General features: G+C 41.1%; 4 protein-coding genes across 4 annotated transcripts; 3 read left to right on the forward strand and 1 right to left on the reverse strand.

Annotated features, from left to right (window-relative positions):
• Positions 1–439: 439 nt before the first annotated feature.
• Positions 440–5,496, reverse strand: si:dkey-266f7.9 (uncharacterized protein LOC100006223 homolog). Its single transcript, XM_041955954.1, has 3 exons — positions 5,402–5,496; positions 1,352–1,922; positions 440–899 (listed from the first exon to the last, which is right to left on the reverse strand). Exons 1-3 carry the CDS (start codon positions 5,494–5,496, stop codon positions 531–533), a joined length of 1,035 nt encoding a protein of 344 aa, XP_041811888.1. The 3' UTR covers positions 440–530.
• Positions 5,497–6,292: 796 nt separating this feature from the next.
• Positions 6,293–8,706, forward strand: rpz2 (rapunzel 2). The gene is made up of 2 exons (XM_041955607.1): positions 6,293–6,383; positions 7,601–8,706. The coding sequence occupies exon 2, from the start codon at positions 7,654–7,656 to the stop codon at positions 8,335–8,337; it is 684 nt and encodes a 227-aa protein (XP_041811541.1). The 5' UTR covers positions 6,293–6,383; positions 7,601–7,653; the 3' UTR covers positions 8,338–8,706.
• Positions 8,707–10,037: 1,331 nt separating this feature from the next.
• On the forward strand, positions 10,038–16,970 carry krit1 (KRIT1 ankyrin repeat containing). The gene is made up of 17 exons (XM_041955451.1): positions 10,038–10,225; positions 11,261–11,430; positions 11,787–11,943; positions 12,105–12,197; positions 12,303–12,432; positions 12,518–12,761; positions 12,880–12,995; positions 13,177–13,320; positions 13,425–13,581; positions 14,311–14,418; positions 14,913–15,069; positions 15,219–15,370; positions 15,532–15,698; positions 15,851–15,938; positions 16,034–16,240; positions 16,395–16,511; positions 16,637–16,970. The coding sequence occupies exons 2-17, from the start codon at positions 11,329–11,331 to the stop codon at positions 16,724–16,726; spliced, it is 2,229 nt and encodes a 742-aa protein (XP_041811385.1). The 5' UTR covers positions 10,038–10,225; positions 11,261–11,328; the 3' UTR covers positions 16,727–16,970.
• A 1,056-nt stretch (positions 16,971–18,026) lies between these two features.
• LOC121620137 (lanosterol 14-alpha demethylase) lies at positions 18,027–23,817 on the forward strand. The gene is made up of 10 exons (XM_041956092.1): positions 18,027–18,188; positions 18,280–18,378; positions 18,666–18,842; positions 18,976–19,102; positions 19,282–19,456; positions 19,596–19,715; positions 20,152–20,347; positions 21,103–21,198; positions 21,344–21,512; positions 21,901–23,817. The coding sequence occupies exons 1-10, from the start codon at positions 18,027–18,029 to the stop codon at positions 22,077–22,079; spliced, it is 1,500 nt and encodes a 499-aa protein (XP_041812026.1). The 3' UTR covers positions 22,080–23,817.
• The last annotated feature ends 16 nt before the right edge of the window (positions 23,818–23,833 follow it).

The following is a 23,833-nucleotide window of genomic DNA, read 5'->3' on the forward strand; positions in this document are numbered from 1 at the left end:
AGTAAGATTCTGATTCTTCTTCTAGGACTTTGACTTGTAACAGAGTATTTTTACACTGTGGTATTGCTACTTTTACTTACTGTATGTAAAAGACCTGAGTACTTCTCTCACCACTGCTTACATCCGTCCCCATTCAAACACAACTCCAGATTCAAAGAGAAGCGGACTCTGCAAAATCTCTATCAGCAGTTGGCTTGGTGTTCTTGGGTGGAGCAGAACTTTATTGTTATTTATTCAGCTTATTTTGGCTTTGTGACCTGACTGATGATGCATATTCACAAACTGAGTCAAAACAGCAATTGAAATGCACTTTCGCAGTTTCCACAGCAGTTTATTTTCAGTTGTTATTGAAAACAGTCAGTGATTTTCATGTGACGTTTTATTTTGCTGCCACTATCTTTGGTGAGTGACACAATGAGAAGTTTCATCAGAGGTTCATTACAGTAGAGTCGTATGGTTACACTTCACTATTGAATTCGAGCTCTGTTTCTCATTGTGGTGCATTCATTGACCAGTCTGCTGTTCACCCCCTAATGTTTGATTCTCCTCTCCCTCAGTGAAGAAATTACATGTTTCAAACTTGCCTTCCTGGGTACTGGGTTAAAGGCCTGACTTCTCTTTCTGACCTCTCTCAGTTGGAAGTCAATGATCATTTGAATAATTGGAGCAGCAGGGAAGTCCATGCAGATGATTCCAAGGCGCTGGTTCAGGTCCGTCTTGGCCCTCAGGTAGTCGTACAGCTGTGCATTGATGCGCTGAGCGATGACTCTGGGGTACGCAAGCACACCGGCTCCACTGCTGTAGGTGAGGAAAATCTGGGCCTTGTTTCCTGTAGGTGCAGCCTCCAGGTGGTTATAGACGCTCTGCCATTTCTCCTCCACATTCAGAAGTGTGGGTACCTGCAGGGAAAAGCAAATCAGTCAAAAACATTCATTTCAATTCTGAAAATATTTAATGAGTTATTACATTATGTTTTTATGACTTGCTTACAATCCAGTACCCTCAGCCATATGTTTTGTTCCTGTTTGCCAGGTGATTTTAATACCCCTTCAAATGTATGTGTGCTTTTTTTATCCTGACCATTTAACCAAGCTTTAGTTGCGGCCTTTTCTACACTGTTTGCTCAACTCAAATGAAAATAAAACTGCCCCATCAGTTTGTACATGCTGACTGGAGGATGTGATGGTACACCTCAAACTCAACCAGCTAAAGCATACCACTGCTGGTTCAACTGGACTGTTTTATAAGATCTAGCAACCTTTTCTGCATTTTCCCCCTTTGTTGTTGGGTTTGATGTGTGTGTGTGTGTGTGTGTGTTGATTTTTACTGTGAAATTTGTGACATTTTATACCTTCCAGTCATCAGCTATATCCAGGGAACCATAGCGCATTCCCAAGTCTGGCCCAGAAAACTCTTGCAGGACTATGAGTTTCCCTCGGGCCTCTGCCATGGTCGGCACGAGCCGGCTGTGCCACAGCAGGTCCCAGTGAGCATAGCGATGGATGTAGTCTACCACAGCACCGTATATGTTGCCCGTCTCACTGAACTCCTCCTTCAGACGCATCAGCACTGTTTCAGTGGGATACTCTCGGAGGAAGTCAGACACACCCTCCAGCACGTGGCCAAAGTGCGCCCGTTGATACGACACCCCGTGATGGATGGTGAGGTTCCCATTGACGTGACGGACACGGATGTCCAGGAAGCGGACGCCGGCTTGGAGCTGGGAGGCCAGGCTCCAGGTCTGGCACTCAGCGTACACACCGCCGTACACGGCCATGGTGTTGTGCGTCCCAGGCATGGTGACCTCAGACAGCGGCTGATCATCAGGGATGCTGGCCATCCAGGACGGGTTGAGGAACTCTGGGTTGGGTGTGTCGTCATAGTCAGGTCCCTGAATGGCCCCGAGACCCAAACCAATGACTCTAAAAAATAAGTGAGATTTGTCAGAGGCATCGTCTTTGTAGTAAATGCATCTGGTTTTCACAGGAGATTTTTCTTTAGAGAATGTCAGTGGTTGGACTTTTATCCTTAATGATGTGGGAGTTTTAAAGCCCCTTGAGACTGTAACTGCCAATAACGATGATAAAAGTACTGTTTTTTTATATTTTACTTTTGATATATTCCTATATTTTCTATATGTTTGTCCAAGTAAAGATGGAATGTCCAACTTTAAGCAGTTGCATGGTCTGAATTAACAATAGGATATCTTAATCATTACTAACTTCAAATAATAATGTGATATAAAACCGAAAATGGGAATTATGCCTTATTAATCTGAGGAATGCTTTACTGTACTTTATTATTCTGAGTTATTCCTCTGTCATTTTGATCTTGCTTAGTCTGTGTCTTTTAGATGTTTTTGTATGTTTATATATATTTTATATGTATCTATTAATGTATTTCACATGTAGTGTTTAAGCTTAAAGCCTTTCGTGCTAAATTGCCTTTTGGATAAAAAAGTTGCATTCAACTGAAATGGGAATGCAAACAAATACAACATTATTTAGTCTATTAGAATGATAATTTTATCAATATGATGCATTTTCAATTTACTCACCCCACTAGTACCGTCAGGTTAACCAATATCTTCTGCATTTTCATCATGTCTGATCAGCTCTGATGACAGCGTCTATTATCAGCAGAGGAAGAGGCAAAAAACAAAAAAGAACTGAAGACAACATTAAGCTAAATGTAAAGTGAATAACAAACAGGCCAGTAAAATGATCGTTTAATTAGCCAGTGCAGGAACAATATATACTGTACCTGATAATAAACTATCAATAAAGGGGTCAGCAGAACAAAGAGAGCAATAATCAAACATACTTTACATCTGTGCTGGTTGATGATGTGGATCACTCAGAAGATGCAAAAGCCAATTCTACATTTGGATGATATGACTTTCCATCCTCACTCTGCACCTGTTTAGACTGACTGTATAATTCCTTCAAGTATTTTTAAACATTTTGATAATATGGAATATTTTCCCAACTAAGATGTTGATGATGTCCTAAGAAATTATTTCAAAAAGCCAACCTGTTGTAGGGCTACTTCAAATTATGAGAACAAAACAGAATAGATAGTAAAACTACATTTCCTCTCTAATTCTCAACTCTAATTCTCTCCCAGGCTAACATTTATGGGCATATCACTAAAAAAGAAAAAGAAAAACACTTTCTCCTCCCAAAAGTATGTCAACCAATACAAAAATCAAACAAACAGTGGAAACAATTCGATCCTGCTCTGGGCTGAGGTTGACCCCAGCTCACCCCTCTGGGCCATTTCAATGGCAGGCTTAAACCTTTCTAATCCCAGAACTGAACCAAACCATCCACTGCTGCTGTGTCAAACCTGCTGATGTGCTGATGTGCTGCTCTCGTCCGCCCCGGTTCATACCTGAAACCAGAAGGTGTTCGTCCTCAGTCGGCTCCGGGTGACTGTGGACAGAAAGAGGGAGACAGAGAGAGAGAGGAGTGGAGGGGTCAGAGGCAAAATGACAGAGTCACTGAGTCGACCTGGGATGTTATTGTGGGAAATACCATAGAGGAGCAGCTGAGCTCTACGTTACAGAGCAGGGGTGGGAGCAGAGGGGTGTGTTCGTGTGTGTCAGGGGCATTTATTTGATCTCGTCCCTCACTTATTGTGGTTCAGAAACACATGAAAAATCGCAAAATCTGGTCATGGAAGTGGATCAAAAAATCTAATGAGTTTGTGAGGTGAGTGTTGGGCTTCTGGGCGATGTTAAAGTTTTCTTTAGGTCCATCTTGAGGATGTTTGCCTTGTTATAATATGGCCATAGCACCTAACCTTATTTAACAAATCTGTCAAGTGTAACAGGCTAAAACATGTAAAATACATTTAAATCTGGTCGGTAGCATGACTTAATAATCACTCAGAAAGCACTTGTTTTAGTCTATGAACATCAACAGGTGAATGTTTTCCCACAGGGTTTCTTATCAGTGAGTGAAAGCCCCAAAAAGCTCAGAAAAGCTTGGCCTCTCTGTGACAATGTTAAAGTGGTAAGTCTTGACAGACTCAGTTATTTTGGTCATCCAGCAAGGGCATCCTGAATCTGTTGCTTTTCAGACAAAGAACAATAAAGAGAGAGAGGTGTGAAACGAGATCGCAGTGATCAACTTACACTTCAGTTGGACTCAGAAGAAGACACAGCTGCTGTACAGACATGTCTTCTCGCTATCTAGAGGCTGCAAGCTGATCAGTGCGCTCCAGTTTCCCTTCTTTCTCAGGTTAAAATCCTGGAAGTATGGATTGCAACCATGACAGCATAACAGTAGGCCTTATTTCATGACAGTTTTGAAATAAGCTGATGAAACCATGGAGCACCAAATGTTCACTAATTTGTTATATAAACAATAAAATCATAAGTTTTGTATAAGCAGATGAATGATGATGGCAAAAGCAAGGTAACCTCCACATGTGGTGCCAGTGGTAGCTGCTACACTATTCAAAGTTTAATATAGCCTCAAGCTATCGCTAGACCAGGTTCAGACTGCAGCTCCCTCAACTCCTTCCCTCAACATCTACTGGCCTGAAAAAATGAAAAAGAGCTCCTCTACTGTATGAGTGACATCATTACGACAAACATGTTTGAAACTAATTTTTCTGGACAAACATCCCAAAGAAAAATTCATCTCAGCACAGCTCGTCCCGTCAGAGGACGCAGGCTGAAGGGACGTGAGGTCCTCAGCTCTCAGGGGTCAGGGAGTGTGTGTGTGTGTGTGTGTGTATAGTACATGGAAACGTCTGCAGATGTTTTCCAGATTCGTTGCATATCACTATGCGGGAAGTCAAATATTACGAAACACACTTGTCCTTGTCCTGCTGAAAAATATTTGGTTAGCTGTTAATACAGATTATACACCCAGAGTGCAAAGAATAGAAATTCCTGCAGTTTTATCATAATAATCAGGCCAGGTGAATCCAGGTGAATCCAGGTGAACGCTGGAAACCAGTAGTGCTTTCTGTAGCTTATACAATGCAGTGCAATGAAAACATTCAGCATTTTGGTAAAATAAACAGTGAAGTACATGGAAAAATGTGTTTATGTGTGTGCTTAAAGCCAGTGTTACATTATAAAACATGCTGTTGTCAGTGTCTGTATCAACAATAGTGTTAATCAATGTGACATGAATACATTTGATGATCTGTTCATAGAGTCTGGTGAATCTGAAATAAAATGGTATTTAAGGGGCTTGATATGCAGGAAGCTGATGAGGAGGCAGCATGAACTCCTGTGCGTCACAGTGTAATTCTTTACACTACCACCAGATAGCACCAAAGTGATACATTTTCAAATCCTCTACTGGTACAAAATCCATTCAAATTACATAAAGCACTTGAAATTACCTTTGTGTATGAAATGTATTCTGTAAAATTAGCTTACCTTTTCTTGTCAATGCCATAGCCCACAGAGCTGCTACCAACAATGATGATGATGGACAAAATTCCGAAGAAGTGGACCAAGAGTGTCGGGGACATCTAGAAGAAACTGCAGAGCATGGACAGAGAGAGAAAGCCCTGGAGGTTTGATAGAAAATAAAATAGATGTTCACATTGTCAGCATGATTTCTGTAGACTTCGTCTTTCTAAGAACATTTAGTCTGATGGAATTATATTTTATAGTTCTTTTAAAAAATAAGTCTTGTTTCTCTCTTACCCCTGATGGTATATTGCCATTCAGTGGAGCTTTGATTTTATTTGAACTTCTTGTGAACAGCAGTAATTTGTGCTGCAAACAAAAGTCAGCTTTTCTCCACTGTATTTCAAAACTTTGGCAAATAAAACCAAATCCATCTGCTAATCTTGAGACCAACTGACATAAGTGAGAAAATATATCTTGTGTAATTCAGTACAATGACCCTGATCCTCATGCTCTGTGAGTGTAGCTGCTAAAATACTTGTCAATACTTATCAGTCTGGACAAAAAGGATTGATTATTGCCAATATTTATAAGTTCTGTAATTCTAATAACACTCAGTGATACTGCAGTGATGAAACACTGAAAATGATTCTGTTTCCAGATCATAAAGTGTGACAATGTCTTTCACTTCTGTCTACTGGTAACTTCTGTGGTATTTGGTCAGGCATACTGGTTTGGAAGGTGTGCGGACCTGCAATTAAAACAAAAAAAATGAACTCTGTCATTCACACCCTGTGTTGCAGCCTGTGGTCGGAGCTTGCAGCCGCAGTGCATCTGTAAGAACCCCCCTCATCCAATCAGCACAGGGCTCGCATGAGTCACTTCCTCGTGTGTACTTCCATATTTGGCAGGAAGGGGCTGTCCTCATTTGACTAGGGAGGAAAATGGTGGAAAGGAGAGTCAGACGGCTTCAGTAGACAGAAGGATACCAACGCTTTTATCTCTGGTGAGTAAACATCTGTCGTCTCAGTGCTTTGTAATTTGTGATCTGAAGGATGCTTAAACTCTGTGTGATAGCTGAGTCAGCTGGGGCTGATAAAATGCAAATAAAAAATGGTGGAGTCGTGTGTGTGTGTGTGTGGCTGAGAATCAGGAAATGAGAGAAACAGCCTTGAAAACAAATACAGTAACACATCCTGAGTTACAGTTAAAGGTGCCAAATAGCCACTGGATGTTATCTGAAGTGTTAAAGGTGGCATATGGAAGGTCACAGCCTGTAACCATTTGTTTATTTCCAGTTTTTCTTGTGTTGCTACGAAGACACACCCACTGTTGTCCCTGAGTTATTTTTCCAGGAGGACAACATTGACAAGGATGATTAATGCCAAAGCTATGAGAAAGATGTTTTAGTATTGGATTTGGGTCTGTGGTCTGTATATATATATATCTATATATATATATATATATATATATATCTGTAATACTACAGTGCTTTATTAAAAACAGTGTTGGAAAATTACTTCCCGAAACACAATACTTATAATACAATAGCTCATTTTTTAACTAAATGTTTATTCTTGTAATGTTGTGGAAGAAGAAAAACAAGTTTCCTCTTTGGCTGCAACAATTAGTTGATTTACAAAAAAATATTCTGCAAATATTTTGATGATTAATCAATTAATTGTTTGAGTCTTTTTTTTTTTTATAAAAACTGAAATTCCAAAAGTTAACTAATTCCAGCAACTCAGGTGTGAATATTTGTAGTTCTTCTTAGTCTTCTAACATATTTAACTAAATATTTTTGGGTTTCAGACATTTGGTTGGACAAAATGGTCAATTTTAACATGTCAACGTAGGCTTTGGGAAACTGTTTTTTCTTATCAAGAAAATAGTGGTAAGAGTTAAACTACAATTAAAATATTCATTTCTGCCTGTCCTTGTTTCCTCCTCGGCTCACATGGTGAAGCCCTGCAGACAACATGAGCCCTCATTACGACCTGTTGCTAGTAATATTAGAGTGTAAGATGACACCTTCTACAATGTGGCGTATGTGCAGCAGCTGGTGACATGTGTGCTGTAGTACCAGCAACCTGAGAGTTAGCCATGAGCTTAATTTTTAGGGTAATGCAAGAAGAAGCAACACTTGAGACCCTCTTGTGACCAACCCTTTTGTTTAAGCTCTTAGACTGTGGCTAAGCTAACATGGTGCTTTTTTATCTTTAGAGCCACCAGACTCACTGTGTGAAGCTTAAAGTGGCAGAAGAAAAGCAGCGGCGATGGCTGATGCAGAAAAGATCAAGAAAACTGCAGCCAAGGTGCTGTGCTGCGTGGAGAAGGTGTCCTCCTTCGCCTCCTCCATTGACCCCATCTTTGGCATAGTCTCCTCCCTGGTTGGGGTGGCTCGCAAGGGCCTGATTAATGAGGAAGGCCATGCTCTGGACAAGGATTTCCAGGCAATCAACACCAAACTGGAAAGCATCTCCCAAAAGAACCACCAGTGTCTTAAAAAAATCAGAATTGATGAGGTGAATGAAACCTATGGCCGGTACGAGGAGTACATCAAGCACCAGTATGCTGCCTTCAACAGCATGGTGGCACAGGTGAAGAAAGATCCAGACAACACCCAGCGCCATATGGAGACCTTTGAGAGGATTTATGAGAGAGACAAGAGTGATCTGAGCCTGGATGTGTACTACCGTGGTGTGATGGGTACCAATTTGCTGTTTGGAAGAACTCTGCTGAAGGTGTACCTGGACAGCTGCGACGGCAACCGTGAGATCATGGAGCGCCACTGTTCACACATCACCCACCTGTTCCACATGGGCCTCATCGCCCTCATGGCCTACACAGCTGTGACAGAGGATGATGAAGACGAGGTGCGGGACAAGTGGGCCAAGAGGGTGGAGGACATTCAGAAGAAGATGCAGGAGGTGCTCAGCCAGTGCAAAGACAGCTCCTGAACATGGTCCAGCAGAGAGAGGACGTCCTCTGGGTTTGGTGACAAAACTGGGAACAATCTGTACGCTCAGCTGTGGACCAATGAAAAAACACAAATTATGTTCTGATATATATATAGAAATATACATATACATAGACATATACATTGTATAAATAAAGCCAAATTCATGTTTTGTGCACTTGAGCTGTGCTCGATATTCTTATTGCAGCATTTTAGTTATAGCATCAACATTGTGTTATTTTTTGTTGTTTTTCGTTTTGTTCCAAAGAGACCACTATGTGTTTCAGCTGGTTTGTGTTACAGCACATGTCAATATATGCTGAAGGTTCATACAATCTCTTCAATTAAAATGTACAAACTATTAGTTGAACAAGTTGTATATTTGTGAAATCTGTTTCACCGACACTAAGACCAACAATTTATACATTAAAAAGTCATGTTGTGCCAAAGCCGTCTTTAGGAGGCATTGCTATGAATTAAAAATGGATCAATACTTTGTATCTATGTCACACACAAACATATATGAACACACTGCCCTCCGCTAGAAAAAAAACACCAGCTCTTAATACTTGTGCTGAATACACCTAAACCTAAACAAAATAATTCCAGATAAACAGTAAACTTAAACTAACAAAAACTTGACGTCTAACTATTTGAATCCATTCAAATAGTCACATGAACACAAGCAGGAAAGGCAAAGGAAAGAACCACCCCCAGGTGCAATCACTTCTTCTTAATGAGAGACTAAATACATGCTGCCTTCCTCCCTTTGTTCGATCTTTGACTCCAGCTCTGTTGTGTGTGTTCAAGCTTAAACCACACACACATTTTGAACTTCTGCTTCAGTGATAAGTCTCTCAAATACACCCCAGCCTGCCCACCAGCCATTAAGATTCAATTAGTCAACAAAAAGAAGAATGTTCATTACAAAAGAAGAACATTTTGTAGTCATCGATTAATCTTTTCAGTAATTTTTCAGCAAATATTCTCCAGTTCTAGCTTCTCAAATTTAAGGATTATCTTGTTCTCTTTGCTGTTTGTTATAGTAAACTACATTGAGTAAAAACTACAAGTTGTCGTTTTATAAGGGAGTTGTTTCGGAGTAGTAGTGTTAATTCTTGGTTTCAACTTCTCCGCTGGTTTCCCAGTAACTGCTCAGAGCCAAGAAAATAATGTTTATGTTAGTGCATAAGTTCTCTTAAAAAAGCAAATTGTCATTTTTTCCCGTTTATTTCTTGTACAGATAAAAAATAAGATATAATGTGTGTAATAACAACAACAACAACAACAACAACAACAATAATAATAATAATTACTGAGCTTCAAATGTGCTGATGGGCGGATATTGTAACAGCTGTCCACCTGTCTCCCCCATTTTTGGCATTTTTGTGGCATAAATTAGAAGAAAAAAGAAAACAATATTGCCAAAGATCAGTAACTGATAAACTTTGCATATAATGTCTCTGTAATTACCGATATACTATATTGTTGTAGACTTCATTTTAGAAAACAGTTGTTATTTTAACCGAAATTAGCAACTAGTCCAGTCTAACAATGCTGAGACTTGTAGCAGCTAGTAATTTTTTTTATGCTGCTGCAGTGAGTCCCCCTCACCGCCAGAGTCCGCTGTTGTCCAACCGTAGCTGCTGTAATGAAACGTAACGCGACTCCTCTGTTTGTCTCTACAGACCTGTCTTATACGGTCTATGCTTCAGACCTGCCCCAAGTTACAGGCCTGCTAAGTAACTACTTTAGCTTGAATATCTTCGCTGGAAGTTTGCCTGGAGTTGTCTCCTGGCTGTGGACCGTAACATTTAACAAACTGAAAGTCACTGAGAGCTGAGAAAAGCTGCGTTAGGTCCGTTCGAGGAAAAGTCACGTCGGTTGCGGTAAGTTTCAGCTGCCCAAACGAGCGGAAAAGCGGTGATGGGGAGTGTAGCATCCCGGCTACAGCTGCTGATTCGGGTCAAAAAGTTGATCGTATTTTTTGGTAGACCAGAGTAAGTCAGCGCTGCTTAGCTCCAGCAGCACGGGGTGTAGACTATAATATAGTTTATGATATAGTTTCTGTAATAACTGTTTCGATACTAAAGAGTGTTTGGTTTCCGGGGCGGGACCCCTCTGTGATCTCAACAAGTTGATTTCTCTACTGAGAGCTGTTAATGTTTGACAGTTTTATTCGACAGTATTTTGTTTCTTTTCTGTTTTATTGCGTTGATTTGTGTACAACACATGCAGCCAACCTATGTCTTTGAACAGTAGTACAATCCTGAAGCCGTTGTATTTCATCATTATAATATGTTCATAAGGAAGGGTTAAAGATGCTATAAGTCTCCACAATATGATGTTTTATATTCACAGTCGTGAGGCATAACGGTTGTTTTTTGAATGATAAGATAAAAATATATTGTGTTATGCTTGTAAAATAATATAACCATATGTACCACAAACGTAGTGTGGTCTGATTCATTAAACTAATAATAAGTTATTGACCCATCTGAGGTGAGATTTCTATGAGAAATGACCTATTTGGCCACCACTCTGTCTGGTTTAAATCAAGGCTGCCTCTAACAATTCTTTAACCATACTAATTAATGTGATGTGTGTACCTACTATTGTCTCAATTAACAGACAAATATTTCAGTCTACAAAATGTCAAAAAAGCAGCAAAATCCTCCCATTTCAGAAGCTGAAACTAGAGAATGTAAACTTAAACGATAAGTCGGTTATCAAAATAGTTTTAGATAAATTGTGTGCAAAAAAACTAACTGATCAATCTAATTGTATCAAACTATCATCATATGACTAGTATTTTTTTTTTTGTTGGGTACAGTTCGAGTGTTTTTTCTTTAGCCAGAATTTTCCAGCTTTAACCTTGATGTAAACAAGCTGGATGCCTTATCAGTGTTTCTCCTCTGTTTCAGGGATGCCTCTCCACAGCATTTGGCCCACATGCAGAATGTTTTGTCGGGACTGAGAAAAAGTCAGCAGCATGGGCAACGAGGACAGCCTCGAGGATGTGTTTGTCGCTGTCATTCGCCCAAAGAGTCAAGTCAGCCTGAGCTCAAAGGAGTACAGAGCCAAAGCCTATGAGGTAAATGAGTCTGACAATAGGGCAGAAGTTGTGAAAGCACTTCATCTAGTGGGTCGTTTGATGCGGCTGCTAATTACCCCAAAGGATCAAGTGTTTAACTGTGGTGTTTCTATGTGTTGGATTTAGTTTTCCCCATTCTTTCATGGTTTTATGGTTATTGCTTACTTATTATCACTTTATAGTTTTACATGCTTTATGGGTTTTTGCAGTCTATTATGTTGATATGGCAAGAACGTACTGAACCAACAGATCACCTGCTGGTCTCAACAACAGCCAGTGACGTCTAAAGAGATTTAACACTTGACAGCCTTTCAAGTCCAGTTTTTAACTGCATGTTTCCTCTGGTTTCTGTACAGATACTGTTGATTGAGGTGCCTTTGGAGGGGAAGGAAAAGAAAAGAAAGAAAGTTCTCCTGGCGACGAAGATCCAAGCAGGAGGAGACAAATCCAAATCCATATTGGATTACGTTGATGAAACAATCAGACCCATATCCAACAACCAAGGCTTCATAGGTGAGTGTGGGACATTTGTGATATTCACACTCATTATTATTTCTATCTTGTGAATGAATGAGCTCAAGACATCTTCTTTGTTCCACCCTCAAATTTCTGTTGGGGTGTTCCTGAGGTCTCAGATTAGGAATCACTGATCTAAACACAATTTTGGGTTTCAGGAAAGCGTGTGGTGCACATGAAGAAATTCCCCCTTGATGGAGACAATGAAGGGAAAGAGGCCTCACTTTTTGTTGTGCCAGTCAGTGTTAAAGGTGAGCAAAAAAACTAAGAATCCATCGTACTAAATCAATGCTTCAGATATTGTAAAACATAGTTTAAGATGTACATGACATATATTAATAAATCCTTCTGAACAGACAATAGCAAGCCTGTCTACAGCGCTGGGAGCCCCAGCTTCTACTGCTTCCAGGACATCATGCGGGTGTGCAGTGAGACCAGCGTTCACTTCTGCTCCATCACCTCCAAGATGCTTCTGGCCTTAGACAAGTGAGGACTCATTTGAAAACGTGGTCTTCTTGAATGAGGCCTTTGGGGAAAGCGAGCTGTAACTTTGCTCCTTTGACCCCCACAGATGGTTAGCAGAGCAGCACACCGTGCCTCACGCCATCCCCGCGCTGTTCAGACCAGCACCCATGGAGCGGGTGAAGACCAACGTCAGCAACCCGGCCTACAGCAGTGAAGGCAAACTGAGTGACGAGGGTCTGCACATGGGCTACACTGCTCTGGAGATTAAGAGCAAGATGATGTCCCTGGAGAAGGCAGACATGTGCATCCTCAACCCGCTTTATGGTTCTGATCTGCAGTACACCAACCGGGTGAGTCGGCTTTTTACCACCAGGCGATACTTCATAGAAAACTGGGAAAAAACGAGAATGGATGTATTTGTCTAATCTTCCCTCCTACATTCCTGCACACCCTGCCCTTTGTTTGCAGGTGGACAAAGTTATCATCAACCCATACTTTGGGCTAGGAGCGCCCGACTACTCCAAGATCCAGATCCCTAAGAGGGAGAAGTGGCAACACGGTCCGAACTGTGTGACAGAAGACAAGTGAGGGATTATTCTTACACGAACCACATTATTAGTCTTTGAGTCTCGTTTTAATAGCATTTCCTTTGTGTCACAGGCTTGATAACGACCATTTTCCTGACTCCCCTCTCCTCTACTTCTTTTGCTTTCCAACCTATATCATGAAATCTAAAAAGGAAACAATATTTACTATTCTCTGCAGGGAGCGTCAGTGGGTGGACGACTTCCCCCTCCACCGCAGCGCCTGTGAAGGAGACACAGAGCTGCTCTCTAAGCTTCTGGACAGCGGTTTCTCAGTTAAGCAGCTGGACAGCGACCACTGGGCTCCCATTCATTATGCCTGCTGGTGAGTCTGTTGCTCACCTCACAGCCTGAGAACGTATCCAAAGGTTCTTGTTGTCTTGGATTTGGGTTTGTCTTGCTAATGATGAGCTGTTTGGTTCCATCCAGGCATGGTAAGGTCGAGGCAACCAAGCTGTTATTGGAGAAAGGTAATTGTAATCCGAACTTGCTTAACGGCCAGCTCAGCTCTCCTCTGCACTTTGCGGCCAGAGGAGGCCACGCAGAGATCGTGCAACTCTTGCTGCAGCACCCTGAGATCGACCGGGTATGAAACCTGATGTTTTAACATGATATTGGTGTCACTACTGCAGCTACATGCACTATTTTCCATTCAGATACAATGTAGTAACTTTTACATTTGCAAAAGCATCAAAATTAGAGTAAAGCATTGCAGAAGTTAATATAAAACAATCTTCTAATGCAGAGTTAAAGAAAATGTTAGAGGAAAACATTGTGTGATCATGAACTACTTTTTTATCTTATTTGCTAAACTGAATCTAAATGTCCCTTTTTCAGTAATGGACATGCAAAAAACAAACAGGAGGTCTTCTGCCAATGTTGATGCAGTATACATTAATAACACGTTTACAGCTTGCCAATTTTTGTTTATTTTTTCATTGCACTACTCTGGAATGGTGCACATTAATAAATATTGGCCAAGGGGCTAGTTTTCATCTGTAATCCCTGGTCAGGTATGAAATTGGCAGCCTAAAATCAAGTTTGAAATACAAATCATGACGTAAAGCATGTCACTTACAGTAAAAGCAGCACACAGACAGATATATGCAGAACATATACATGGACATCATTTGATGATCATTACTAGACTGTGTGAAACCAGGAAGTTAAAAAGAAATGTTGTAAATTCAACTTGTGTAGTGACTGCTTTAGACAAAGCATTTATGTATTACAATGCACTGTATCACATTTCACACGACAATTATAGTGGTAGACTATGACCATTAAATATTGATATTGACTTTCCCACCACCAGCACATAGAAGACCAGCAGAAGAGATCCCCTCTGCAAGTGTGTGAAGAGAACAAACAGAACGAATGGGAGGAGACAGTGAAGCTTCTGCAGCAAGCCAACAGCAAACCTGTGAGTCACACATCAAACACTAATCTAATTATTGTACTTGTATTGTAAACATGACAATAAATATTTGCGAAATTATTTTTTAGATATTACACCAATCTCACATCAGTTTATACTGGAGAATTCATGCTGATCTCATGATGCTTGCATTTTGCTTTTTTTTTTTTTTTTTTATTTAGGCTCTTTTTGTTGTTCTTATGTATGTAGTATTCTATAGTGTCCCAATTTGTCTAAAGAACTCAGAGTCTGTAAAGGAATTGTAATGAGAGGGAAGTACAAATACAAATCAGTACAAGTGTTGGAGGGAAATGTAAACAAAAACTTATGTATTGATTTTACATTTTTCTGTTGCAGTTAAGTCTGTTGGTCACTAGATGGTGCTATCGCCACAATTATAGTCTAACATGTCCTGTACATTTTTTGTAATGTATTTACTTTTATTAATAAAATGACTAGGCTGCTTCACTTTGTTTATGATATGTATGTATGTTCCACAGTATGAGAAGGTGCGCATCTACCGCATGGACGGCTCATATCGTTCTGTGGAACTGAAGCACGGCAACAACACGACAGTGCAGCAGATTATGGAGGGCATGCGTCTTTCGCAGGAGACCCAGCAGTACTTTACAATCTGGATCTGCTCCGAGAACCTCCGTGAGTTCACTCATAAGACACACATGCTCTCAAATTCATCCTGTGACTGTAGAACCAAATGTGAAACACACACCATGACCTACTCAGTCAACTTCAGAGGAGAGACGTTTTAGCATTGCAGTAACATTTGTGTTGATTTTGTGTGTCAGACCTGCAGCTGAAGCCGTACCACAAGCCCCTGCAGCACCTGCGGATCTGGACAGAGATTGTGACGGACCTGACAGTGCTGGATCCTCAAAGGGAAACACCTCAGCTCTTCCTCCGCAGGGACGTCCGGCTGCCTCTTGAAATTGAGAAAAAGGTAGCTCACTTTGTCTTGTACAAGAAGCTATTTGTTTATAGAACATACTTAGTTAGAAATGTCAGGAACAGTTTGACTGGAAATGTGGGATGGTGATTGATGTGGCTACTCGAAACATGTCAGGTATAAGTCCTCATTTGCTGCTTACTGTTTTGTTCCAGGCAGAGGATCCTCTAGCCATCCTCATTCTGTTCGACGAGGCCCGTCACTGCCTCCTGAAAGGCTTCTTTCCCGCTCCAGACACCAAGCTCATCACCCTGGCTAGCCTCCTCCTGCAGATAATCTATGGCAACTATGAGAGCAAGAAGCATAAACAAGGGTTCCTCAAGTAAAGCACTGTTTCTTATCATATTTACATTAGCATATGGACATCAGATTTAGTTCAAAACTTTGTTTTTTCATTGAATAAAAATCTTGAACAATGCTGGAGTTGGTTTATGAAGCAAAAAGTCGAATTACTCTGTGTTTCATTTTCAACAGTGAGGAAAACCTGAAATCAATTGTGCCGATATCCAAGGTGAAAAGCAAAGCGTACCACTGGACCAACAGGATTCTGCACGAATACAAGGTATGTTCCAAGTTTTCATAGTAAAATTTCCTCTGTCTTTAAATGAAACCCCACCACCCCCTCGGTTGACAGGCTTTTCTCTCCCTCTCTGACAGGCCCTGAGCACCAGCGAGGGGGTCAGTAAAGAGATGCACCACCTGCAGCGACTCTTCCTGCAGAACTGCTGGGACATCCCAACCTACGGAGCGGCCTTCTTCACAGGCCAGGTCTACACCAAGGCCAGCGCCAGCAACCACAAAGTCATACGCGTCTACGTCGGGGTCAACACGAAGGGGCTACACCTTATGAATATGGAGACCAAGGTATTGCCATCAATTATTCTCTGTTCTATATTTCAACTATACACCACATTGTCCCATGTGATCTCCAAATGTAAAGCACTCTGAGTTTTAACATGTATAGACCTCAAATCAGGACACCCCAGCATGATCATTTGTTTTCTTTCTGTGCTCCCAGGTCCTTCTCATCAGTTTAGAGTATGGCACATTCATGTGGCAGCTTGGACATGCTGACCAGTACTTCCAGATACACAGTGGTGACAACAAAATGAACTTCATTGTGCACACTAAACAGGTAAATCTTTGTCCATTTATAAAACTGAACATTTTAGTGTCAACCCTTCTCAAGGATGACAACTTCAATTGAATATTGTAAAGTTAAATTATAAAAATGCTTTTCTGCTCTTTGTTTCCAAACAGGCTGGCCTTATTGTGAAGCTATTGATGAAGCTGAGTGGACAGATGACTCCAAATGATAAAGGCGTAACAGACAAATATGCTTACGGCTGAAAAACTGTTAAGGGGACCACAGCTGCCAAAGACCCCAGTGCAGGTTGTTCTCACTGACTCATTTGACTGCATTAAATGTGGATGAAGAGCAAAGTGGGCCTCTCCACAAACGCCTCATTTTGTACATTAGGCTGACCGATACCTTTCACACCTTCACACAGTGTATTTTGACATGTCACATATTTTGATTGCATGTAAATATGTTTATTTAATGTTTTGTTTTAATAAACTGATTTCTGTATGATTGAAGGTGTAATGGTGGTTTGTCTTGAAATCTTTGAACCACATTATCTTTTCATAACAGAGTTAATAAAAAATGCTATTTTAGAGGGATTGATGGAGGATTGTAACATGGCCTGTTCGGACAAATAGCTTTCAAGAGGGGGAAATGAAATGGTAAGCTCGACATAGGAGTGATGCAGGTTGTTGAGCCTATAAAGAAATCACTTGAAGTCCTCTGAATGACAGAAAACTTTAGAAACACTTTAGGAAAAGCAGAAAGTCATTTTTGGTGACATTGGATGCAGCATGTAAGAAACTGCTAAGTGTCAGAAATAGACTGAGTGCGTTGTGTTTTAATGGTATTAAGATTTTCTAATATTTGAGTAAATAAGATATTTGTGTGCAGTATATACTAGAAATAATGCTTATGTTGTGTGGCTCATAAAGCCATTAATGAATCATTGCTAATTAAAACCAAATTTTTAGTTCCTAAAAAATGAAGTAGCCAGCTTTCTTTAGTAAGTTCCGAAGTCCAACTTATATGAGTGACATCTTTAACCATTAGCCTCAAATACACTACAAACTGCTAGCTAACTTTCTTCTGTGTCTTGGTACTCCGGTATATTTTGGTACCTCTAGGACACTAAAAAAACATTATGAACGCAGACTCTAGCGTGTTTTAAGGGGAAGTAAGGCATTTAAAGCCAAATAAGACGATTTTGTAATAAATGTCCATATAAAACCCTTACAATCGATGGCGCAGACCATGTCCATCCTGACGGGGTGACATCATATAGCAAGACATCGGTTCAGGTACCGACAGCCAATCACAGCTGCGATTGCTTGACGGACACGCCGTCTTCAGCCAATAGAAAGCCTCTGTTGGTCAGGCGGGGGCAGGACCAGTATTGACAGGTAGAGATGCTGGGGAAATATTACCAACGCTACCCCACCGCGAACAGTAGATGGACTGCAGCCACTGGAGCTTCGAATAAGTGTCCACTTATTCACTAATTATTTTAATTTTAGTAATTTACTTTGCCACCAAAAAGGTAATTTCTTCTACGCGGAAGGCAAAATGTCGATGCATTTGTATGAAATGAGCAGCAAACTGCTCGAGGACACCGTCATGAAAGTGAACGACAACCTGACCTCCGTGGCTCTGGCGGTGTCTGTCATAACTCTGTTTGTGGGATACATCTCCAAGTCGATGCTCAAACAGTCAGCTGACAAGGATCTGGTGAGTTAGCTAAGAGCAAAAAACTGAATGCCAGTAAAACGGTTGTTAATGCTTTGTCAGTTTGTATTTAACATCGTGTCTCTATTTGCAGCTATACCCACCTCACATACCCTCCAGCATCCCCTTCCTGGGTCATGCCATTGCATTTGGGAAAAGTCCCATTGAATTTCTTGAAAATGCTTATGAAAAAGTAAGTATTATATGAGCTGTAACAATTAATGTTTCATTAATTGTTAGTTGCAGCCCTGGGCTGCAGTTTGCACTGATGCAAAGACAATGATCACTAAGATGAATTTCTGAAAACGAAATCTTATTTTACCTCACACACACGGTGATTCACACACGCACACACTTGACCTGACCTTTCCACCCTGTTGAGGATTTTTAAGTCTCAAATGGCCTGAAAAGCTGAAATTGGGACAGAAAAAGGAATTTGATTCTTTTTATTTATTATTATCTTTTTCTGTGCACCCACAGTACGGCCCTGTGTTCAGTTTCACCATGGTGGGCAGTACATTCACCTACCTGCTGGGCAGCGAAGCGGCCACGCTGATGTTCAACAGCAAGAACGAAGACCTGAACGCAGAGGACGTCTACTCCAGACTGACCACTCCAGTGTTTGGCAAAGGTGTAGCCTATGATGTCCCGAACCCTGTGAGTCCACCTTAAACTGTGACATCAAACTTATTAACAGATCCACAGGGGTGGGTTAGAAGGGAAACAAATCGATATACCTTGCAGTTGTATGAAATCAGCTATGGTACAGGTTGTCTTTGGTGTGTTGCAGATATTTCTGGAGCAAAAGAAGATGTTGAAGACCGGACTGAACATTGCTCGTTTTAAGGAACACGTGAAAATCATCGAGGCAGAGACCATAGAGTATTTTCAGAGATGGGGAGACAGCGGGGAGAGAAGTAAGATCCTTCGCAAATCACTCGATTAAAACATGAATATTCTGCTCTTCCAGTTTGTTGTGGTCACTTTAACCCAAAGTTATATGGAGTAGGCAGAGCTTGTCACGTAACAGTTGTGCAGCCTTAGATTGAGTCCAAAACGACGCAGGTTCAATGCATGAACTTTGTTCTTGTTTCAGACTTGTTTGAGGCTCTCTCTGAGCTGATCATCCTGACGGCCAGCAGCTGCCTGCACGGGAAGGAGATCCGCAGCATGCTGAATGAGCGAGTGGCCCAGCTGTATGCCGACCTGGACGGAGGATTCAGTCACGCTGCCTGGCTCCTGCCCGGCTGGCTGCCCCTGCCCAGCTTCAGGTACTGCAGGAGGAGCTCAGGGTGCACTGCACACACATCTGCCCCAGGATGAAGCAGCTGAGAGAGTGAACGAGACCAACATTCTTGTAAAGAAGTACAGCATTAGCACAGTCTGATACTTTATGTTTTTTTATGGTAGGAAAAGGGACAACGCTCACAGAGAGATCAAGAACATCTTCTTCAAGGTGATTCAGAAGCGTAGGCAGTCTGGAGAGAAAGTGGACGACATCTTGCAGACCCTCATCGATGCCACCTACAAGTAAGACAGCTCCAGGAAGTGGGCTGAGTCTGGGCTCATGCTGCTGGATCATATGTTTGCTCTGTCATGTTGAAATGGATCATTATGTACATCCAGACACTTTGTAAGCAAATCTTTGGAAAGATGCAGGATGGTTGATTTTCTCATATTTTCAGTCAACATTTCTCACATCATGACAGCAAGTTGTACTTAATTGAATACTTTATTTAAATCTATAAGCAAGGGGAACTGAGTTGAGGACCACTGTACATTGTAATGTAACTAGATATGTGAAGACAGTTTATATCATCAGAACTGGTGAAGTGATATCGAAGTTTAATGTCTGTCTGTCCCAAATTATCATCAGAGAAAATCACCAAAATGTTTGAACAGGCGCTGAAAGGTTAAAGATATGATTCCCTTCACATGTCTAAAAACGACTTTATGTCCCCCCCAGAAACGGACGACCCCTGAACGATAATGAGATTGCGGGCATGCTGATTGGTCTCCTGCTGGCGGGTCAGCACACGTCCTCCACCACCAGCGCCTGGATGGGGTTCTTCCTGGCCAGAGACAAAGCTCTGCAGGAGCGCTGCTACGCCGAGCAGAGGGCTGCGTGCGGAGAAGAGCTGCCCCCACTCGACTTCGATCAGGTAAAGCTCGGTGCAGCGCAGGCTCATATCCGAGTTTGATCGGATTGGCAAGAATTATCACAACGTACGACATTATCAGCAACATTTCTGAAGTGGAATTAAAGCTTCAGATATAACTTTACATCCCCTTTTCAATAACACTGGTAAAACACGACAGGAACAAGCCGTTTCAACAAAATAACACAGCAATTTTGTAACAGCTGTACATCAGACATTGCAGCCTGCTGCCTCCACCTCTTTGTCTGACATGACTGTGAGTGAGAAGACAACAGGAGGGAGCTCCCCCTCCTGGTCGTAGGAATTTATACAAACATTTAAATGTTTGGTGTGCCCTAAATCGAGATACAGTGTACAGGCTACCACAGTTCCATTGATTTTAGTCAGTTAGAACTGTGCAGTCATGCATACAGGTGACATTTCCAGAAGAAAAAACACAGATTTAGCATTACAAGTGAGTGTTTAAAGACAAAGTGATAGTGATGTGATTAGTAGCAGCAAAGCCAGAGGGGTGTAGTAAATGTAAACACTGTGCCCCAGAATAATATGATTAAGTAACAGTTATAATAATATAATAGTATAATATAGTGTCGTTACTGTAAGTAATAGATGTAGTTTCGTACTATGAACTGTGGTTATGATGGATTACAGATGTGCTCCTTATATTTTTTGCTGCTGGTCGAAGTGAAGGTACCTCTCAGCTGCTCTTCGATGTGATCAAAGCAAACTAACTCATATTGTCCTGGTTTTGTCCGCAGCTGAAAGATCTCAGCCTGTTGGAGCGCTGCTTGAAGGAGACCCTGCGTCTCCGCCCGCCCATCATGACCATGATGAGGATGGCTCGCTCTCCTCAGGTAAGCACACCTGGCTGCCCCACTACATTTGTTCCAGTCCTGAATCATCATATATATTCTGCAGTTTGATATTTATTTCTCACCATTAAAAAATGGATTTCTCAGTACTGTGTTGAGACAGTTTTTTTCTCCCTTATTCTTTCAGACTGCGGCAGGATACACCATCCCTGTGGGCCACCAGGTCTGCGTCTCCCCGACTGTCAACCACCGTCTCTGCGACACCTGGAAGGAAAGGATGGAGTTCAACCCTGACCGCTACCTCAACGACAACCCTGCTGCAGGGGAGAAGTTTGCCTATGTCCCGTTTGGAGCTGGTAAGAACAGTAATTTTGTAAAGACATTCTCTTGTATAAGAAGTCAGATTCATGTTAAAGCCAAGAAAAAAACAAACAAACAGATTAAATCAACACCACGCATATAAAGAAATTCTTGCTTTTTCGTCATTTCTGCACATCACTTTCAGTCCATGTGTCATGATAAATGCAGTCAATTATGCATCCATGTGACTCGAAAAATTCAAATCAATTCATGTGCTTTCACACGTCTTTCACAACTTGTGTTTCAGTTTGCAGAATCTTTCCAATATTAGTTTTAGCTTTAAAACTGAGCACGCAAGAAATTGTCTTACTGATACGTACAAAAAAAAGGGTTTACTTACATAAAAATTAAATCCAAACTGAACCTTTGTCGTCTGCTCTTCAGGCCGCCACCGCTGCATCGGGGAGAACTTTGCCTACGTCCAGATCAAAACTATCTGGTCCACTTTACTGCGCATGTACGACTTTGACCTGGTGGACGGGTATTTCCCCACAATCAACTACACCACAATGATCCACACCCCTCACAACCCCGTCATCAGATACAAGAGGAGAAAACAGTGAGAGAGTGACGGGAAACACTGCAGGGAGCAAAGACACGAGGAAACGGTCAAACATCCCGAGTGTTTGGAGTGAAGCTCGGGCTTCCTGGGACTTGAATTTAGGAGCATTTAGATGGACGCACTTTGCTCTGACTCACTTTTTGTGCTTTTGTTTTCCTGAATGACAACGAAAATACATGAATTTTTGAGACTTGTGTTTCCAGAGGTGATTAAGCTGACTGAGTGACTGGAACTCAGACGCTAATGTTCACAATGTGAATTCTTCAGAGTAGATATCGTCAGCAATACAGTGGCTTGATAGCAGGGAAACATTGTTGAGTGCTTCATTCATTCTTTGGGGTGTTTTATTCAGTGGAAAACCAAGCTTAGGGTCTGTCATCATATTCCAGATGGGTGGGAGGAGGGCTAAAGGTTCTCTCACTGATGCCTAAAAAACCCCAAAATGTGGCCTTCAGAGTGAAATTGCAACCTTTTTCCTTAAGACCCTTTTCTATCAATTAGTGAACTGACGACCCTTGACTGCTATACTTTACAGATATTTCATATCATATTCAATGCATAAAAATAACAGTACAGAACAACTGATAAATTATACAATTAACCCGAACAAAGAACACGATATCCGCAGGAAGTTTGTGTAAAATGAGCGGATTATTTCCTGTAAATCATCACAGATGTGTTGTCTCTCTTTGGTATTTTTAGGAACTCTTTAGACAATTCTTTGTATTATGTATTTTTATTAATTTGTAACAATCATACATACTTAATAGGCATCTTTTTTTGGCAAATTCAGTGTTTTCTCCTCTCTGGTCGTTGGCCACTGTTCTAACAGCTCCTTGGTCTTTTTAACTTTTCTAATGCAGGATGAGACAGTGTGGCAGAGTGAAGGGTCTGTGAATGTAGCTTGTGTTCAGGTCTTCACGGTGGCCTCATCCTGTGTTTTTTTTTAATCTTAAATAACAATCTAAACTTTAGAAATAAGAGAAATAGAGAGAAATAGGTGTACTATATATATTTTTTTTTAAATCAAGAAGGCCTTTGGCAGAAGCCCCAGGTTGGAACCAGTGCTTTATTACATTGAACACATTGAATAAATAACAACAACAGTAAAACAGTAAATAGCTGTGATCCCCTGGTGCACAAAGAGTTTACGAAGCAGCTGTTTCCACACTGTCACAGTGGATTTCTCATTCACTTGCTTAGAGAATACGTCCAAAAAATAACCTTAAAAACACTAAATAATAAGGCCATGGCTGCAAATGCTGCCTTTCAGATCATCACCCATGTGAGGAGATGAATAGAGGAGTAAACACTGAATTAAGATGCTTTTTAAAGGTGACCTGCACTAATTACAAACACCTGGACCTCACTGACGAGCACCAGCTGATCTTTTGTTTGAACAGCGAGTTACATCTCATGCACAAGCTGTGTTGTTGTTCATCAGGAGCTCTGTGAAATGTCTTCTCATGACAGAAAATATTGTGCTCATCATATCATATTTTTTTGTTTTGTGTTGTCCTTCATGATGTTTGTTCTTGTGTTGCAGGAAAAAAAACTGTTGACAATGTTAAACATTTCCATTTGTGATTTCTTCTTTCAGTAGAGACACTTTAAAAACTCCCACACACTGTCAACACTGGCAGATCTATTGAATAACTATGATTCAGCAAAGCAACCTCCATCACCTGCCTCTGAGATCGCTTTATCATTGTCTTGGAAGAATAAACTTTCAAAATGTTCTGCCCTCAAAGGTTT

This window comes from Chelmon rostratus, chromosome 16 (genome assembly GCF_017976325.1).
Source record: "Chelmon rostratus isolate fCheRos1 chromosome 16, fCheRos1.pri, whole genome shotgun sequence".
NCBI lineage: Eukaryota > Metazoa > Chordata > Actinopteri > Chaetodontiformes > Chaetodontidae > Chelmon > Chelmon rostratus.

Excerpts from the sequence above, each read along its gene's own strand:
- si:dkey-266f7.9 (XM_041955954.1), bottom strand. The coding sequence starts at position 5,496 with ATGTCCCCGACACTCTTGGTCCACTTCTTCGGAATTTTGTCCATCATC. Across the intron at positions 1,923-5,401 it reads TATGGCATTGACAAGAAAAG|AGTCATTGGTTTGGGTCTCG; the intron begins GTAAGCTAATTT and ends CTTATTTTTTAG. Across the intron at positions 900-1,351 it reads ATATAGCTGATGACTGGAAG|GTACCCACACTTCTGAATGT; the intron begins GTATAAAATGTC and ends TTTTCCCTGCAG.
- rpz2 (XM_041955607.1), top strand. The coding sequence starts at position 7,654 with ATGGCTGATGCAGAAAAGATCAAGAAAACTGCAGCCAAGGTGCTGTGC.
- krit1 (XM_041955451.1), top strand. The coding sequence starts at position 11,329 with ATGGGCAACGAGGACAGCCTCGAGGATGTGTTTGTCGCTGTCATTCGC. Across the intron at positions 12,433-12,517 it reads ATGCTTCTGGCCTTAGACAA|ATGGTTAGCAGAGCAGCACA; the intron begins GTGAGGACTCAT and ends TGACCCCCACAG. Across the intron at positions 12,762-12,879 it reads ATCTGCAGTACACCAACCGG|GTGGACAAAGTTATCATCAA; the intron begins GTGAGTCGGCTT and ends CTTTGTTTGCAG.
- LOC121620137 (XM_041956092.1), top strand. The coding sequence starts at position 18,027 with ATGTCGATGCATTTGTATGAAATGAGCAGCAAACTGCTCGAGGACACC. Across the intron at positions 18,379-18,665 it reads TTGAAAATGCTTATGAAAAA|TACGGCCCTGTGTTCAGTTT; the intron begins GTAAGTATTATA and ends GTGCACCCACAG. Across the intron at positions 20,348-21,102 it reads CCCCACTCGACTTCGATCAG|CTGAAAGATCTCAGCCTGTT; the intron begins GTAAAGCTCGGT and ends TTTTGTCCGCAG.